The 18,617-nt window shown below is 41.7% G+C and overlaps 1 protein-coding gene across 1 annotated transcript in view; it reads right to left on the bottom strand.

The window, feature by feature from the left end:
- The window catches only part of LOC138666559 (zinc finger protein 271-like), a 71,730-nt gene extending 54,020 nt beyond the window's left edge, over nucleotides 1–17,710 (bottom strand). The window contains exons 1-6 of the mRNA XM_069754764.1: nucleotides 17,537–17,710; nucleotides 14,728–14,837; nucleotides 14,547–14,644; nucleotides 14,258–14,348; nucleotides 7,980–9,260; nucleotides 7,530–7,600 (exon numbers count right to left, since the gene is read on the bottom strand). Of these exons, the coding sequence (XP_069610865.1) occupies nucleotides 7,530–7,600; nucleotides 7,980–9,260; nucleotides 14,258–14,348; nucleotides 14,547–14,644; nucleotides 14,728–14,812 (1,626 nt within the window). The 5' untranslated portion in view covers nucleotides 14,813–14,837; nucleotides 17,537–17,710. The remainder of the gene's footprint in view (nucleotides 1–7,529; nucleotides 7,601–7,979; nucleotides 9,261–14,257; nucleotides 14,349–14,546; nucleotides 14,645–14,727; nucleotides 14,838–17,536) is intronic.
- Nucleotides 17,711–18,617: the final 907 nt, after the last annotated feature.

Genomic DNA, 18,617 nt, shown 5'->3' with positions numbered 1-18,617 from the left:
AGTCTGCATTCCAAAACGTCACTACTTCCCTTCCGAGCCCCGACGTGTGCCTAAACAGTGGTTCCCCCCACATATGGGGTATCAGCGTTCTCAGGACAAACTGGACAACAACTTTTGGGGCCCAATTTCTCCTGTTACCCTTGTGATAATAAAAAAAATGCGGGCTAAAAAATAATTTTGGATGAAAAAAAAATGATTTTTTATTTTTACGGCTCTGCATTATAAACTTCTGTGAAGCACTTGGGGGTTTAAAGTGGTCACCGCACATCTAGATTAGTTCTTTGGGAGGTCTAGTTTCCAAAATAGGGTCACTTGTGGGGGAGCTCCAATGTTTAGGCACACAGGGGCTGTCCAAACACGACATGGTGTCCGCTAACGATTGGAGCTAATTTTTCATTCAAAAGTCAAATGGCGCTCCTTCCCTTCCGAGCCTTGCTGTGTGCCCAAACAGTGGTTTACCCCCACGTGAGGTATCGTTGTACTCAAGAGAAATTGGCCAACAAATTTTACAATCCATTTTATCCTGTTGCCCATGTGCAAATGAAAAAAATTGAGGCTAAAAGAAATTTTTTGAGAAAAAAAAAGTACTTTTTTATATTTACGGATCAATTTGTGAAGCACCTTGGGGTTCAAAGTACTCATTATGCATCTAGATAAGTTCCTTGGGGGGTCTAGCTTCCAAAATGGGGTCACTAACCCCAACACACCCCAATCTTTAGGCACACAGGGGCTCTCCAAAGACGACATGGTGTCCGCTAAAGATTGGAGCCAATTTTTCATTCAAAAAGTCAAATGGCGCTCCTTCCCTTCCGAGCCCTGTCATGCGCCCAAACAGTGGTTCCCCCCACATATGGGGTATCGGCGTACTCAGGACAAATTGTACAATAACTTTCGTGGTCCAGTTTCTCTTTTTGCCCTTGGGAAAATAAAAAAATGGTACTAAAAGAATTTTTGTGACTAAAAAGTTAAATGTTCATGTTTTCCTTCCATGTTGCTTCTGCTGCTGTAAAACACCTGAAGGTGTCTTGAATGTGGTTTTGAGCACCTTGAGGGGTGCAGTTTTTATAATGTTGTCACTTTGGGGTATTTTCAGCCATATAGACCCCTCAGACTGGCTTCAAATGTGAGGTGGTCTCTAAAAAAAAATGGTTTTGTAAATTTTGTTGTAAAAATGAGAAATCGCTGGTCAAATTTTAACCCTTATAACTTCCTGTAAATAGCAAAATAAGGGGACCTAAAACATAACATTTATTATACTAGTTAAAAATGACATAACCCAACACACATAGACAAACATGTAAAATACCAACAGTTGGTCAAACAATTATCCAAGAAAAATCACAAAGACAAAACGGTACTTAAAGCAGAAAAAAAAAATCAAGATTAACAACTGCTTTTCCTGCTAGCATGTTCCTACCCAGGACTCCAGAAACACAGCTGAAGGAGGGTATATACAATAATGCTGCTCTTTGTACCTATGTGCTTTTGCTCAGAAGTATGACCTCAAAACAATATCATCAACTGCATCTGCAAAAGTCACAAACAGTGCACCACATAGTATGGAACAATCTCACCCGTTCCTGAAGAAGCCATACACAGGGTGCACGCCACCACTCGGTCATTTAGGAGGTTTCAAAAAATTCAGTATCACACTCCATAGACCATCTCTTGCTCAGGACCACCTCCCTACGCGTTTCATTCTCCTGGGTGGAGAGAAAGTATTGATGGCTGGGTATTCCATCATACATGACCGCTACCTGACCTTTATCTCCCCTGATGAGTTCCTTTTCCCGGAATGAAACGCGTAGGGAGGTGGTCCTGAGCAAGAGATGGTTTATGGAGTGTGATACTGAATTTTTTGAAACCTCCTAAATGACCGAGTGGTGGCATGCACCCTGTGTATGGCTTCTTCAGGAACGGGTGAGATTGTTCCATACTATGTGGTGCACTGTTTGTGACTTTTGCAGATGCAGTTGATGATATTGTTTTGAGGTCATACTTCTGAGCAAAAGCACATAGGTACAAAGAGCAGCATTATTGTAGATACCCTCCTTCAGCTGTGTTTCTGGGTAGGGACATGCTAGCAGGAAAAGCGGTTGTTAATCTTGATTTTTTTTTTCTGCTTTAAAGGGACACTGTCACCTGAATTTGGAGGGAACACTTTAAGTACCGTTTTGTCTTTGTGATTTTTCTTGGATAATTGTTTGACCAACTGTTGGTATTTTAAATGTTTGTCTATGTGTGTTGGGTTATGTCATTTTTAACTAGTATAATAAATGTTATGTTTTAGGTCCCCTTATTTTGCTATTTACATTAATATTTTTGGGCACCCTTGGCTTTCATAAATATTGTGGTTGGCCTCAACCATTTTGCTTATTTTCCTTATAACTTCCTAACAAAAATTTTGTTTTCAAAATTGTGCTGATGTAAAGTAGACATGTGGGAAATGTTATTTATTAACTATTTTGTATCACATAACTCTCTGGTATAACAGAAAAAAAATTCAAAATTTGAAAATTGCGAAATTTTCGCCAAATTTCCATGTTTTTCACAAATAAACACAAAAATTATCGACCTAAATTTACCACTAACGTGAAGCCCAATATGTCATGAAAAAACAATCTCAGAACCGCTAGGATCCGTTGAAGTGTTCCTGAGTTATTACCTCATAAAGGGACACAGATCAGAATTGCAAAAAATGGCCAGGTCATTAAGGTCAAAATAGGCTGGGTCATGAAGGGGTTAATAAAGACTATTTGTACAAATTATTATAGTTGTTTGGACTCAGTTTATTATGTATATTTTTGTGCGAGCTTTTGCTCCTTTTTGCGCTTTGTAGGATAAGATAAAAGTACAATAGAATACAGGGAATTGGCCTTTCACCTATTCTTTGAGTCGGCTATCAGTTTAACAATCAGTTTGGAGAATGGGCAAAATGCCGCCCCAAGCATGAGGCAGCCAACTAGGCCCCACGGCTGCTGTGACTGGGGCACATGCAACCCTCTCTAGTCACCTGTTTAAGGAAGAGCCGACAGGCATTTTTCATATATGTGTACCGGTCATTTGTTTAAAATATAAAAAAGATGCATAATCCAATGTATCATGTGTTATCTGTGCTATTCTCGCACATTTTATGCTCCCTCCAGTTGCTTGATCCTCTCACCATTCTTCAAGTTCTCCCAAGAGCAAGGTGGGTGCATACTGTGCTAGCTGAGCTTGCAAGCAAGCAGTGTGTGCACCAACTTCTCTTCCCTTACTTCCCACAATGCACTAGGCAGATGTGCATTACGGAATAAAGAGGAAAGCAGATTACGGGTGGGAAGAGATAGCAGACAAAGCTGGGATGAGAGAGAAGGGTAGAATAGAAGTGCTAATTTTCTATAAAATTCAAAGAGGCAATCATGCGACGAGTGAGGCGGCAATCACAGCAAATGTATCCGGAGGACAGCAGGAAGTACAAAAGTGCTGCTGTTATTTTCATCAGCCTGCTAGTCTGTAAAATCCTAAAATAATCACTGCTTAACCCCTTAGCGACCGCCGATACGCCTTTTAACGGCGGCCGCTAAGGGTACTTAAACCACAGCGCCGTTAATTAACGGCGCTGTGGAAAAAGTCCATAGCGCCCCCCAGAGGCCGATTTTCTCCGGGGTCTCGGCTGCCGAGGGTAGCCGAGACCCCAGAGAACATGATTCAGGGGGTTTTTAACCCACCCCGCATTTGCGATCGCCGGTAATTAACTGTTTACCGGCGACCGCAAAAAAAAAAAAAAAAAAAGTAAAGTGTAATTCTCTGTCCTCTGATGTGATCGCACATCAGAGGACAGAGAAATAGGGGGATTCGGGGACCCTAGCATACTCACCTAGGTCCCTGGATCCTCTTGCTGCTCCTCCTGGCCGCCGGCAGCAGAACATGGCGGACGCATGCCCAGTGCGCCCGCCATCTGTCTCCATCTGCCGGCCGGCAGGAGAACAGCAGTTGGGGCTAAAATTAGGGGTAGGGTTAGGGGTAGGGTTAGGGTTAGGGGTAGGGTTGGGGGTAGGGATAGGGGTAGGGTTAGGGGTAGGGTTAGGGGTAGGGTTAGGGGTAGGGCTAGGGTTAGGGTTGGGGCTAAATTTAGGGTTAGGGTTGGGGCTAAATTTAGGGTTAGGGTTGGGGCTAAACTTAGGGTTAGGCTTCTTTCACACTTACGTCGGTACGGGGCCGTCGCAATGCGTCGGCCCGACATACCGACGCACGTTGTGAAAATTGTGCACAACGTGGGCAGCAGCTGTAGTTTTTCAACACATCCGCTGCCCAATCTATGTCCTGGGGAGGAGGGGGCGGAGTTACGGCCACGCATGCGCGGTCAGAAATGGCGGATGCGACGTACAAAAAAACGTTTCATTGAACGTTTTTTTGTGCCGACGGTCCGCCAAAACACAACTGATCCAGTGCACGACGGACGCGACGTGTGGCCATCCGTCACGATCCGTCGGCAATACAAGTCTATGGGCAAAAAACGCATCCTGCGGGCACATTTGCAGGATCTGTTTCTTGTCCAAAACGACGGATTGCGACGGAATGCCAAACGACGCAAGTGTGAAAGTAGCCCTAGGGTTAGGGTTGGGGCTAAAGTTAGGGCTAGGGTTGGGGCTAAAGTTAGGGTTAGAGCTGGGATTAGGGTTTGGATTAGGATTGGTATTAGGGTTAGGGTTGGCATTAGGGTTACGCTTGGGATTAGGGTTAGGTTTGGGATTAGGGTTAAGGTTAGGGTTGTGATTAGGGGTGTATTGGGATTAGGGTTAGGTTTGAGGTTAGGGTTGAGATTAGGATTAGGGGTGTGTTGGATTTAGGGTTTTGATTAGGGTTATGGTTAGGGTTGACATTAGGGTTGTTTTGGGGTCGGGTTGTGATTATGGTTAGGGTTAGTGATTAGGATTATGGATGAGGTTGGGATTAGGGTTAGGGGTGTGTTGGGGTTAGGGTTGGAGCTAGAATTGGGGGGTTTCCACTGTTTAGGTACATCAGGGGGTCTCCAAACACGACAGCCAATTTTGCGCTCAAAAAGTCAAATGGTGCTCCCTCCCTTCTGAGCTCTGCCGTGCGCCCAAACAGTGGGTTACCCCCACATATGGGGCATCAGCGTACTCGGGATAAATTGGACAACAACTTCTGGGGTCCAATTTCTCTTGTTACCCTTGTGAAAATAAAAACTTGGGGGCTACAAAATCTTTTTTGTGAAAAAAAAAATATTTTTTATTTTTACGACTCTGCATTCTAAACTTCTGTGAAGCACTTGGGCATTCAAAGTTCTCACCACACATCTAGATAAGTTCCTTGGGGGGTCTAGTTTCCAAAATGGGGTCAATTGTGGGGGGTTACTACAGTTTAGGTACATCAGGGGCTCTGCAATCGCAACATAATGCCCACAGACCATTCTATCAAAGTCTGCATTCCAAAAAGGCGCTCCTTCCCTTCCGAGCTCTGCCGTGCGCCCAATCAGTGGTTTACCCCCACATATGGCTCATCAGCGTACTCGGGATAAATTGGACAACAACTATTGCAGTCCAATTTCTCCTGTTACCCTTGTGAAAATAAAAACTTGGGGGCTACAATATCTTTTTTGTGGAAAAAAAATATTTTTTATTTTCACGACTCTGCATTCTAAACTTCTGTGAAGCACTTGGGCATTCAAAGTTCTCACCACACATCTAGATAAGTTCCTTGGGGGGTCTAGTTTCCAAAATGGGGTCACTTGTGGAGGGTTTCTACTGGTTAGGTACATCAGGGGCTCTGCAAACGCAACATAATACCCGCAGACCATTCTATCAAAGTCTGCATTCCAAAACGGTGCTCCTTCCTTCCGAGCTCTGCCGTGCGCCCAAACAGTGGTTTACCCCCACATATGGGGTACCAGCATACTCAGGACAAATTGGACAACAACTTTTGGGGTCCAATTTCTCTTGTTACCCTTGTGAAAATAAAAATTTGGTGGCTAAAAAATCTTTTTTGTGGAAAAAAAAAATATTTTTTATTTTCACGGCTCTGCATTATAAACTTCTGTGAAGCACTTGGGCATTCAAGGTTCTCACCACACATCTAGATAAGTTCCTTAAGGGGTCTAGTTTCCAAAATGGTGTCACTTGTGGGGGGTTTCCACTGTTTAGGCACATCAGGGGCTCTCCAAACGCGACATGGCGTCCAATCTCAATTCCAGCCAATTCAACATTGAAAAAGTAAAACGGCGCTCCTTCACTTCCAAGCTCTGCGGTGCGCCCAAACAGTGGTTTACCCTCACATATGGGGTATCGACGTATTCAGGAGAAATCGCACAACAACTTTTGTGGTCTAATTTCTCCTGTTACCCTTGTGAAAATAAGAATTTGTGGGCGAAAAGATCATTTTTGTGTAAACAAAAGCGATTTTTTATTTTCACGGCTCTACGTTATAAACTTCTGTGAAGCACTTGGGGGTTCAAAGTGCTCACCACACATCTAGATAAGTTCCTTAAGGGGTCTAGTTTCCAAAATGGTGTCACTTGTGGGGAGTTTCCACTGTTTAGGCACATCAGGGGCTCTCTAAATGTGACATGGTGTCCGATCTCAATTCCAGCCAATTCTGCATTGAAAAAGTCAAACAGCGCTCCTTTACTTCTAAGTTCTGCGGTGCGCCCTAACAGTGGTTTACCCCCACATATGGGGTATTGGCGTATTCAGGAGAAATTGCATAACAAAATTTATGGTTACATTTCTGTTTTTACACTTGTGAAAATAAAAAAAATGGTTCTGAATTAAGATGTTTGCAAAAAAAAGTTAAATGTTCATTTTTTCCTTCCACATTGTTTCAGTTCCTGTGAAGCACGTAAAGGGTTAATAAACTTCTTGAATGTGGTTTTGAGAACCTTGAGGGGTGTAGTTTTTAGAATGGTGTCACACTTCATTATTTTCTATCATATAGACCCCTCAAAATGACTTCAAATGTGATGTGGTCCCTAAAAAAAAATGGTGTTGTAAAAATGAGAAATTGCTGGTCAACTTTTAACCCTTATAACTCCCTAACAAAAAAAAATTTTGTTTCCAAAATTGTGCTGATGTAAAGTAGACATGTGGGAAATGTTATTTATTAACTATTTTTCGTGACATATCTCTCTGATTTAAGGGCATAAAAATACAAAGTTTGAAAATTGCAAAATTTTAAAAATTTTCGCCATATTTCCGTTTTTTTCATAAATAATCGCAAGTAATATCGAAGAAATGTTACCACTAACATGAAGTACAATATGTCACGAAAAAACAATCTCAGAATCAGCGGGATCCGTTGAAGCGTTCCAGAGTGAACGCCTCATAAAGTGACAGTGGTCAGAATTGCAAAAATTGGCCTGGTCATTAAGTACCAAATTGGCTCTGTCACTAAGGGGTTAAAGGTAAAAACTGGTTTGATGAAGAATCCAGCAGCTCGCTAAGGTGTGCTTGGCTTTGTGCAGCAAGGATGTTGTTTCACACTGTATACGATCTGACAGTGATAGCAGGCACATAATGACATGCCCTCACTTCCTGTAACCTGTACTGCTTATCTGTTTCAATAGATGGATCAGTCTTGACAACAGCCAGTGAACAGATAACTGCAGGAGACAATTAGTACCCATAAATATAGAACAATTTTACACCCCGAAAAACATCATTGCCCAAATATTACATGCACATAAGGAAGCAGACACACTTGATGTTTAATATTAAACAATGGTTTATTAAAGTTTGGAAACCAGGTATATATATTTATTAGTATATTTATTAGTGTCAAACATTCAGTGCATGCTTTATCTATTTGATTTTATTTGCTGGTCAGATAACAGACGTCTATTAGTAATTGCATACATTTCTTAATTCTAATTAAGGTACTCCCTTTGATAAAGTCATGTGTTCTTAAAAACCCATGTGACTTTACTTGTTTTCTTGTACAGTTTGTGTGGCTGTTTTCATTTGTGAGTTTTCCAAAGTTTTAGTCACCTTCTGAGAATGTAAATGAATTCTCCCCTGTATGAGTTCTTAGATGTTTAACAAGAGTTTTTTTGTGAAAGTAACATTTCCCGCATTCTGGACACGAAAATGGCTTTTCTCCTGTATGACTTCTCTGATGTGTAACAAGACTTGATTTATGCCTAAAATCTTTCCCACAGACTGAACATGAAAAAGGCTTCTCACCTGTATGAGTTATTTGATGTCTAACATGATCTATTTTCCGGTTAAAACATTTTCCACATTCTAAACATGAAAATGGCTTCTCTCCTGTGTGAATTCTCAGATGCGCAAGCAAACATGCTTTCTGGTTAAAATATTTCCCACATTCAGAACAAGAATATGGCTTTTCCCCTGTGTGGATTCTTTGATGTCTAATAGCAACCGATTTCTGGCTAAAGCATTTCCCACATTCTAAACATGAATATGGCTTCTCCCCAGTGTGAGTTCTCTGATGTGTAACAAGATATGATTCCTGCTTAAAACATTTCCCACATTCTGAACATGAAAATGGCTTCTCCCCTGTGTGACTTCTTTGATGTCTAATATGTTCTGATATCTGGTTAAAACATTTCCCACATTCTGAACATGAAAATGGCATCTCTCCTGTGTGACTTCTTTGATGTTTAATGTAATCTGATTTTTGGTTATAACACTTCCCACAATATGAACATGAATATGGCTTCTTTCCAGTGTGAATTCTCTCATGTATAACAAGACTTGATTTCTGCTGAAAATATTTCCCGCACTCTGAACATGAATATGGCTTCTCCCCTGTGTGACTTCTTTGATGTCTAACAAGATCTGATTTCTGTTTAAAACATTTCCCACATTCTGAACATGCATAAGGCTTCTCTCCTGAGTGAATTCTCTCATGAATAACAAGACTTGATTTATGCTTAAAATATTTCCCACATTGTGAACATTTAAATGGCTTTTCCCCTGTGTGTGTTCTTTGATGTCGAACAAAAACTGACTTTATAAAAAAATACTTCCCACATTCTGAACATGAATATGCCTTCTTTACTGTGGAATCTCTTTGATTTTTAACAACCTTTCTGTGACTTTCATTTTTATTAAAAGTTTGTGATAAATCAGAAGTTAGGACTTGTTTATAAGGGTCTGTTGTTAGATCCTTGTTGAGCAGAGCAGAGGGTGGATTTGGTACAGTGGGATGCTCTTCATAAGTATCTTGTGTTAAACCAATATCATCTGTTTTAAATTCTGAAGATGTAATATATTCCTCTGATCTCAAATCATAATCATCTGTCAAGAATGAAAAATAATTATTTCTGAACATCACCTTGAAAATAATTATTTAAATAATTTCAAAAAAATCTTCATATAGAAATTGAAAGATTAATTATCATTGATTGAGGCAGTCAACTAAACCATTGACACTTATCAGTAGGGCTTGGAGTCTATGGTTGGCCATTGTTCTGTTTTCTAACAATTTTTTAATTCTGTATTGAAGTGAGTATATCCATAGGCCATTCTAGTAATGACATTCTGGTTCTCCCCTCCAGGCTTTGTGCAATTGGTTGCAGTGATGACTAGCCATATATAACATGTGACAGATGGATCATGTGTTCTATACCATAAGGCCAGTGATGGTCTGCAGTGCTCACAGTAGTATAAGGAACGTTACCATGGTGTTGGAGAGCTGAAACATCTGAGAAATGGGAGATTTGAATAAACTTTCTCTTGCTTTTATATCATATGAAACCCCTTGCCCCTAGAGGGGATAGGCAGAATGGACAACAGGATGTCTGAAAACTGTAAGCCCCACAATTAAAAAAAAAAAAAAGATAGACATGTAAGTGAATCCTTTAGATTCTGCTAAATGAATGATCACAGAAGATAAACAATAGGTAAACAATCATCCCAATCAACAACGTGGGACGTCATATAGTGGTAATAATCTTGGCTAAAGAAGCTTTATTTTGAAGAAATACAGAAAAACAAATTATGGTTCTGTATTCTTTCTTCAGAACAAGGAATTAAGGACATCACATGGTCTTTTTCTCCAATTTCAGGGTCACAAAAAACGCCAAAAAACAATTAAAGGGACCTGCCAACTTAATCTATAAGACACCTCTCCATTAAAGGGACCTGCCAACTTAATCTATAAGACACCTCTCCATTACTAACCCCATAGTCATGTTTTAAATAAACACACAGCAAGAATAAAGTCCTTTATTTGAAATAATACAAAACACACTTTCACATATAAAAAAAACAGTTATTCTCACCTTACACCCATTCCATTTAAACCCCTTTCCCCTGTAAAAAAAAAAAACAGAAAAAAAAAACGTGTACTCACCTTATGCCCATTCCATTGAAGACCTTGTCTCCGGTAAAAATAATAAACCACTATATCCCTCACCTGTCCGATAACTGCTGCACAACCTGGACTGTGCATTTCTCGTGGTGATCTCATTGAGGTCACCGCAGTTCAATGTGCCGCACACAATGAAGTGTGGGAAAGAAGCAACAATGACCGGCGGTGAACTCTATAACGTCCCTACTCATCACTGTAGCTGCGCTCATAGCACCTCATTGTATCCTGCACTTCAGCCTGGACGGACGCATCTTAGCACCGTCCAAGTTGTGAAACAGTTATCACTGAGATGGATTATGTCATGGTATATGGTTGCTAAAAAAAAAAGAAAAACAGAGGATGAGGGCTTCAATGGAATGGTCTCAAGGTGAGTATAACTGTTTGCTTTTAAATAAATGTGTTAAAAAAGGGTGTTTTGTATTATGTCAAATAAAGGACCTTGTTCTTGCTGTGTGTTTATTTACAATATGATTTTGGCGCTAGTAATGGATAGACAGACGCCTTATAGATGCCTCTCCATTCCTAACTCCTGGGCTTGATGTCACCTGACAATACAAAGGAACCATCAATCCCCAACCCAAATTACCCCACTTGCCAAAACCACAGGGCAACTGGAAAGAGCGAGGCTAAGTGCCAGATTTGGTACATCTTATTGATGCGCCATTTCTGGGGCGGCTGGGGTCTGATGTTGGTAGCCTGGGGGGTGGGAACATTATCACTGACCCCTGTACAGGCTATTAATATCAATCCATCACTGGTTTGAATTTACAGGAGGGCCCTACATCATTTTTTTTTCTGGGGTTCTCAGTAAATTCACCAGGAGAGGGTAAACAAACAGCTGTGAGCTGTTATTAATAGCCTGGGAACCTCATGGGGTATTGTCCCAGGCTAATCATTCCTCCGCTATGGGCTTTCCCTTTGCTGGTTAGGAAAACTGCAAGGGAGCCTACACTTTTTATTAATTTATTTATTTATTTTACACAGCTGCGACTAGGTCCAACTCAAATCATGGTCTCCTGGTCACATTGAGATCAGCAAGAGCAGGAGACAATGATGACAGCTGCCTTCAGCCGCTGGTCAGAGGCAGTGAACAGCGCAAACTGTACCACTTGCTCCCAGGTGCCGATATGTGTCACACTGATGACACACAGATGTCATCCTTCTGCACATGTGCAGCACGCATTTTGTCCATGTTGCGCAAAACAAACTGCAGGTTTTTTACAATGACACATGTCCATTTGGAAAAACCTGACAAATGCACCCGGCCATTGAATACCATGAGTGTGTATGTCCGCATTTGCGGTCCTTAAAAAATGGACGACTGAAGAAGGCCTAAAACAGCTCACCTCTGTTCTATATTCGTGGAGTTTGTCTTATGAACTACTTGCTGCGGGTCCTTCCACAACATTTTTAAAAGATTAAAATCAGGACTTGTTCATTCCAAAAGTTTATTCTTCTTAATCTTTAACCATTCTTTTGTAGAATGTCATGTGCTTTGGTGTTACTGTGTCTCTCGAGGGTCATGTTTAACACAGAACTTTCCTTTTTTCCCTATATCCAATCACTCACTTGCTCATGTTAACTGCATCTTAATAACATCTCCAGAATCTGATCTTCTCTCACTGAAAATGTAAAAACTCTTGCTGTCGCTCTTATTCATTCCTGTCTGAACTACTATAACTCTATACTGATCAGTCTCCCTCTAACCAAACTTTCTCCTCTCCAATCGTTTTTGAATGCAGCATCCAGGGTCACATTTCTGTCCAGCCATTTCATCAATGCCTTCACCCTGTGCCAGTCATTACACTGGTTACCCATACACTACAGAATACAATGTAAACGTATCTCTCTCACTCACAAACGTTCTACATTGTTCTGCACCACCCTACAACTACTCCCTTGTCTCTATCCATCATCCCACCTGTGCTCTCCGCTCCACATTTGAACCAAGACTAACATGCTACATATTCCGAACCTCCCAATTCTCCAAGACTTCTCTCGTGTTGTGCAAGTTTTCTGCAATGCACTACCCTGGACAATCCGACTAATACCTAGTCCCCACATTTTTAAGCCTGCTTTAAAAATCACGATCTCTTTAGACAGGCCTATCACTCAGAATCTGCTCCCTCCTACTCATCTGTGTCCACATCTTCCATGCTCCAATAGCACACTGTAACTACAATTACACAGATCCTGCCTGATGACAAAATCATGCAGCTTATTTGAAATGCCCTATTTATTATAAAGATGGTTGCACTGTACATAAAAAGCAAGTTCTACCTATTCTTTCCCCCCATTCCATTTCCTTAGATTGTAGTTTGCGAGCTGTAATCCAACTCCTCCTGCAACTGGTGAATTACTTGTTACTTTGCATTGTTTTTAATGTCGGTACATTTTCTTTCTAAATTGTAAAGTGCTACAGAATATGTTGCCACTATACAAATAAAATTATTATTATTGTGTCCTAAAGAGGTGTCTTGGCATTTTTCTTCAGCATTTAGAATTCATTGTTCCATCAATAATGGGAACATGTCCTGGCCAAGATGCAGAAAAACAGAGCGAAACCTCGATACCATCATGTTTCACAGATGCTATGAGAAGTTTATCCTGTAACACAGGTTTTTTGTTCTCCAATCATCGTGATTCTCATTTAAATAAAAAATATAAATTTTGATTTTATCTGTCTACAAAACATTGTTCCAATAGCCTTCTGGCTTGTCCAGGTGATCTTTACCAAACTGCAGAGGGATGGCAAGATTCTTTTGTTGAGCAGTGGCCTAATTGCAATACTTCCATACATAACATTATTGTTCAGTGTCCTAATAATGGTGAAGCATTAGCTAATGTGACAGATGCCTTTAGTTGCTCAGAGAGTAACAGAGTGGGAGAGTAATAATAGTATTCAATTTCTGCCATTTGTACACAATCTGTCTGACTGTTTATCAGTGGAGTCCAAACTCTTTCATTTTTTAACCTTTTCCACCTTGATGAGCATCAATAACTTTTCTTCTGAGGTCCTCAGTAGTGATGAGAGAACATGCTTGGATAAGGCGTTATCAGAGCATGTTTGTGTGCTAACCGAGTGTCTTCGGTGTGCTTGAAAAATCTGTTCAAGTCCCTGTGGCTGCATGTCTCGTGACTGTTCAACAGCCACAACAAATGCAGAAATTGCCTGTTTGTTAGGAATTCCCTACATGCGTTGTGGCTGTCTAACAGCCACGAGACACGCAGCCCCAGGGACTTGAACATAGAATTTGAGCACTCTTAGCACATGAGCATGCTTGGATAGCACTTTGTCCGAGCATGTTTGCTCATCACTAGTCCTCAGAAATCTTCTTTGTTCGTGCCATGACATACATCAAGAAAAATGAGTTGTGAAAAATCAAACTTTGATAGATCTCTTTCATATATATAAAATAGTTTGATCTTGATAGATTTTCATGCCATAGATTAAGAACACCAGCCATCTGATATTGAATCATTTTTCTCATTTTAAAAAAATGACAATGTCTAATGCAGTGGTCCCCAACTCCAGGCCTCGAGGGCCGCCAACAGTGCAGGTTTTCAGGATTTCCTTAGTATTGCACAGGGGTTGGAATCCAACCCCTGTGCAATACTAAGGAAATCCTGAAAAGCTGCACTGTTGGCGGCCCTCGAGGCCTGGAGTTGGGGACCACTGGTCTAATGTTTTTGAATTGGTTCTGTTTATCTACTTTTAGGGCTTACGTGAAAATCTTAAGTAGTTTTAGGTAAAATTTGTGCAGAAGTATGGACAATTTTGAAAGGTTCACAAGCTTTCAAGCACCACTGTGTTGGAAGAAAACACAACATCAAACCTGACAGACAACAGAACATAAAGAAAATAAAAAATGTAGCAGCCAGTGACTGAGGAAAATGTGTGAATTTAAAGGTTACTACTCACCTGTGTGGTCATATGTAGGAATCTCCTCTTTATATCGCTCATCACCTCTCACATATGTCTCTGTAGTATTAATATGGGTCAGATCTTCACCCTGAAACAGATATTGTAAAAGTCACAGACAGATGAAGAAGTCGCATCTATGATCAGCTCTAATCCTGCCATCTCCACCGTTCTCATTACACAAGTATAAAACATATAATACTGGTGGATAAAACAAGACTGAACACAAGACCTTCACAGCCGTCTACACATCATAGAGGAGATCTCATGACACCTTCTCTCCATCTACCTGATGATCCTGAGGAACATTGGGATCTTCTTGTTTACAGTCCTGTGGAAGAAGAGGACGGGGACATCTCTCTGGTGTTGTCCTCTTACTGGATAGATCTGGAGGAAACACATACAAGGACTGAATTCCTTTTTTACATACAGATAATTATACCCCAAATGTATTTATTCCTGTCTATTACCTGGTGATGTGAGGAGCTGGGGAACCTCCATCATGACCTCCTTGTACAGATCTTTGTGTCCTTCTAAATACTCTCTCTCCTCCATGGAAAAAAAACTGTAGCCTTCTCTTCTACAACAAAAAACATTGATTCCTCACTTTGTTCACACAAATATTCGAGCAATGAGCAAATCTTTTGAAATTTAAATTAGCCAACTTTGTTGAATTGCCAAAAGTCAGAGGGAAACCTTAACCTGGGCATTGAATCAATGACAATACTGGAGCCAAAATGAATACTTACACATACGTTGACGAGCAAAAGGGTAACAATTAGTGAATGAGCGAATATACTCATTACTCGAGATTTCTCGAGCATGCTTGGGTGTCCTCCGAGTATTTTTTAGTGCTCGGAGATTTAGTTTTTATTGCCGCAGCTGAATGATTTACATCTGTTAGCCAGCATAAGTACATGTGGGGATTCCCTAGCAACCAGGAAACCCCCACATGTACTTATACTGGCTAACAGATGTAAATCATTCAGCTGCGGCAATAAAAACGAAATCTCCGAGCAATAAAAAATGCTCGGAGGACACCCGAGCATGCTCGAGAAATCTCAAGTAACGACTATATTCGCTCATCACTAGTAACAATGTTTTGAACTTTTGATTTTCAGGCTCCATATCTCACCATCCGCTACTGCTTCTAACGTGAGACTACCATCATTTTATAGACAATCATCTTGGCCATCTCATACATAAATTTGTCTTGTAACTATGTAGCATATGATTAGCTTTTCAGATACTTGTCATGTCACTGCATGGTTATGGTTTTGCTCCTGGTGGTGGAAAAAAAAATCTTTTTCTTCCTGTATACTACAAAATACAACCTGTTCTCACATTCCCTAATAGCTCAGTGTATTATTAGGTTGATTCCCAAGTGAAAGGTCACTGGTTCGAATCGACGAGCTGCCATGTAGAAGATTTCCCAACAAGAGAGAAAAAAAAGCATCATTCAGCTCATTGATAGCGGTCTCTTGGCCAAGAAAATTGCCAAACTGCATCATGTGAGTGCCCTGACAGTTGGAAGAATATGAAATGAAAGCCAAAAGGTGAATATCCATGCAAAATGTCAGAAATCAACAAGTTGGTCATCACAAGGTCTATTAGTTTTGGCGTGACCAACACAGCAGTAGAGGTGGCTCATATGCTTCGTAATAGTGAGATCACAGACGTCCATCCAAGCACCGTACATTACACAATTCTGGAATGGTGGCCCATAAAAAGGTGAAGAAATCTTGACATCAATATCATGCAATAAATAAGGGAATACGGTGGTTCAGAGCCCGCGCTGCCCGAGGTTCAAAGGTACAATCATACACAAAGGTGAAGCATAAATGCAGTTTATTGTGTCAACGTGTTTCAAAGTTTTCAAACCTCTTTATCTGATCAAACCACAATTTTCAACTTCAATAACGTCATAAAAAGTGTCAGATTGAGTTTGCGAAAAAGCACGAAAAGTGGAAACAGTTAATTTGGAGCAATGAGACAAAAGTCAATAGACTAGGCTATGATGGGTGCCAATGGGTCTGGAAGAAATAAGGGAAAAAGGGGCGGACAGATTGAGAAATTGAGGGAACTGTCAAGTTCGGTGGAGGAAACCTGATGGTATGGAGTTGTTTTAGGCTACGTTCACATTAGCGTTCCGCTAATGTGCGTCGCTGTTGCGTCGGCGACGCAGCGGCGACGCAGCCCTATGTTTAACATGGGGGACGCGTGCCTTTTTTTTGTTGCGTTTTCCGACACGTGCGTCGTTTCCGACGCTAGCGTCGGACGCAAGAAAATGCAACAAGTTGCATTTTTCGTGCGTCCAATTTTCATCAAAAAACGACGCACGCGTCGCAAAACGCAGCGTTTTTGCGTGCGTTTGCGCGAGTTTTTTTGTGCGTCGTGCGTTGCGTCGCCGACGCAGCGGCGCGCAACGCTAATGTGAACGTAGCCTTACAGCCAAAGGAGTTGAATATTTGACTAAGATCTATGGTGGTCTCAATGTTGAGCTATATGCGAGTATCCTACAAGATGAGTTAATTTGCACACTCAAGTACTATGGGTATGAAATGGACAACATTGTGTTCCAACACACTTGTGGGTAGAGTTGAAGAAAAAACTGTATACATACTCAAGTAAGTCGACCAGTATCTACAAACATCGGTAACGTATAGAAGAGACCTGAGATCAGAAGATTTCGGTCTAGACATGGTGGAATTAGATTGGGAGTATGAATAGAAAAATTTAAAGTGGAAAGGTGGATATACAAAATGATAAAAATTTAAATATAGATTTTTAGGCGCAAAACATTAACAATGCAATGACATAAGAATCTGCATAACTAATCATATGCTAAATAGTTGCAAGTCAAATTTATGCATGAGATATCCAAGATGATTGTCTATAAAATGATGGTAGTCTCACTTTAGAAGCAGTAGTGGATGGTGAGATATGGAGCCTGAAAGTCAAAAGATCGTAACCCTTTTGCACGTCAGTATATATCTGATAGTCGCACATAAAAAACTGAACTATAATGAAACCACTAACGATAATCGAATCCTGCTCACTTATACACGGACATATAATGGGCCACGGCTTAGCTCCGATCGCTGCTGTTAGAGGCGGATGGAGGCTGTGTAGAACTTAAGGTCAGATACACCTGCGCCGTACATAGACCATGCCAGTACATCCGATGTCGGGAAGGGGTTAACCTAACGCTGAACTCCAGCACACAGTGATGTATTATTATGTAGTTAGTACAGATGGGCGGCCCCTCGGCCTTCTCACCTCTGGTTTCCTCTGTCCCCACCGGTATTCCCACTCCTCTGTGGCAGGAGCCTCCTGCTGTCCGTCTCACCGACCCTTATGCAGACACGCGCTCTCCTCAGAACAACAGATCACAGCTCAGCAGCTACACACAATACATAGCTGGCGGTGTATTGTTCTGTGTGCACAGGACCTGTGCTGAGGTCACAGGAGGGGAGGAGTCAGGGGTCACATGATCAGAGGCCTCAGTGTATGCAGGACTCTGCTGTGCTGGTTGTCATGGTGCTGGATGAGGGGAAGTTTATGTGTGGGGTCAGGAGGGGTTTACAGTGTGGAGGTAGCAGAGCCATGTGTGTACAAGGTGTACGGAGCGGAGCCGTGTGTGTACGAGGTGTACGGAGCGGAGCCGTGTGTGTACGAGGTGTACGGAGCGGAGCCGTGTGTGTACGAGGTGTACGGAGCGGAGCCGTGTGTGTACGAGGTGTACGGAGCAGAGCCACGTGTGTACGGAGCAGTGCCGCGTGTGTATGAGGTGTACAGAGCAGAGCCACATGTGTATGAGGTGTATGGGGCAGGGCCATGTGTGTACGAGGCGTACAGAGCTGAGCCGTGTGTACGAGGTGAGCGGAGCGAAGCCGCATGTGCACAATGTGTACAGAGCGGAGCAGATTGTGTACAATGTGTACGGAGCAGAGCCGCGTGTGTACGACATGTGCGGAGCCACGTGTGTACAAGGTGAGCGGAGCAGTGCATGTACTGTATGTTTACAGAGCAAAAGCATGTGTTTATGATGTGTATGGAATGGAGTGGAGCCGCATGCGTGTATGATGTGTACAGAGCAGAGTCGTGTGTATGGAGTGGAGGTGTATTCGTGTATGATGTGTACAGAGCAGTGTTGCGTGTATGATTTGTATGGAGCCGACCTGTGCTGTGTGCACACGATGCAGATTTAGTGCTTTGCGGACCGTGCTGCCGGAGAAACGTGGACATGTCTCTGTGTTTTGCACACGGACATAAGGTCCGTGAAAACACGCTAACATGTGCAGAGACATTTATTTTGATGTGTCTACGTGAGTCAGTGTCTCTGCTCCGTGAGGAAACT

The sequence above is a fragment of the Ranitomeya imitator genome, chromosome 2 (genome assembly GCF_032444005.1).
Source record: "Ranitomeya imitator isolate aRanImi1 chromosome 2, aRanImi1.pri, whole genome shotgun sequence".
Taxonomy (NCBI): Eukaryota; Metazoa; Chordata; class Amphibia; order Anura; family Dendrobatidae; genus Ranitomeya; species Ranitomeya imitator.
The sequence above is the reverse complement of the archived record's forward strand: the minus strand, read 5'-3'. Positions and strand labels throughout refer to the sequence as shown.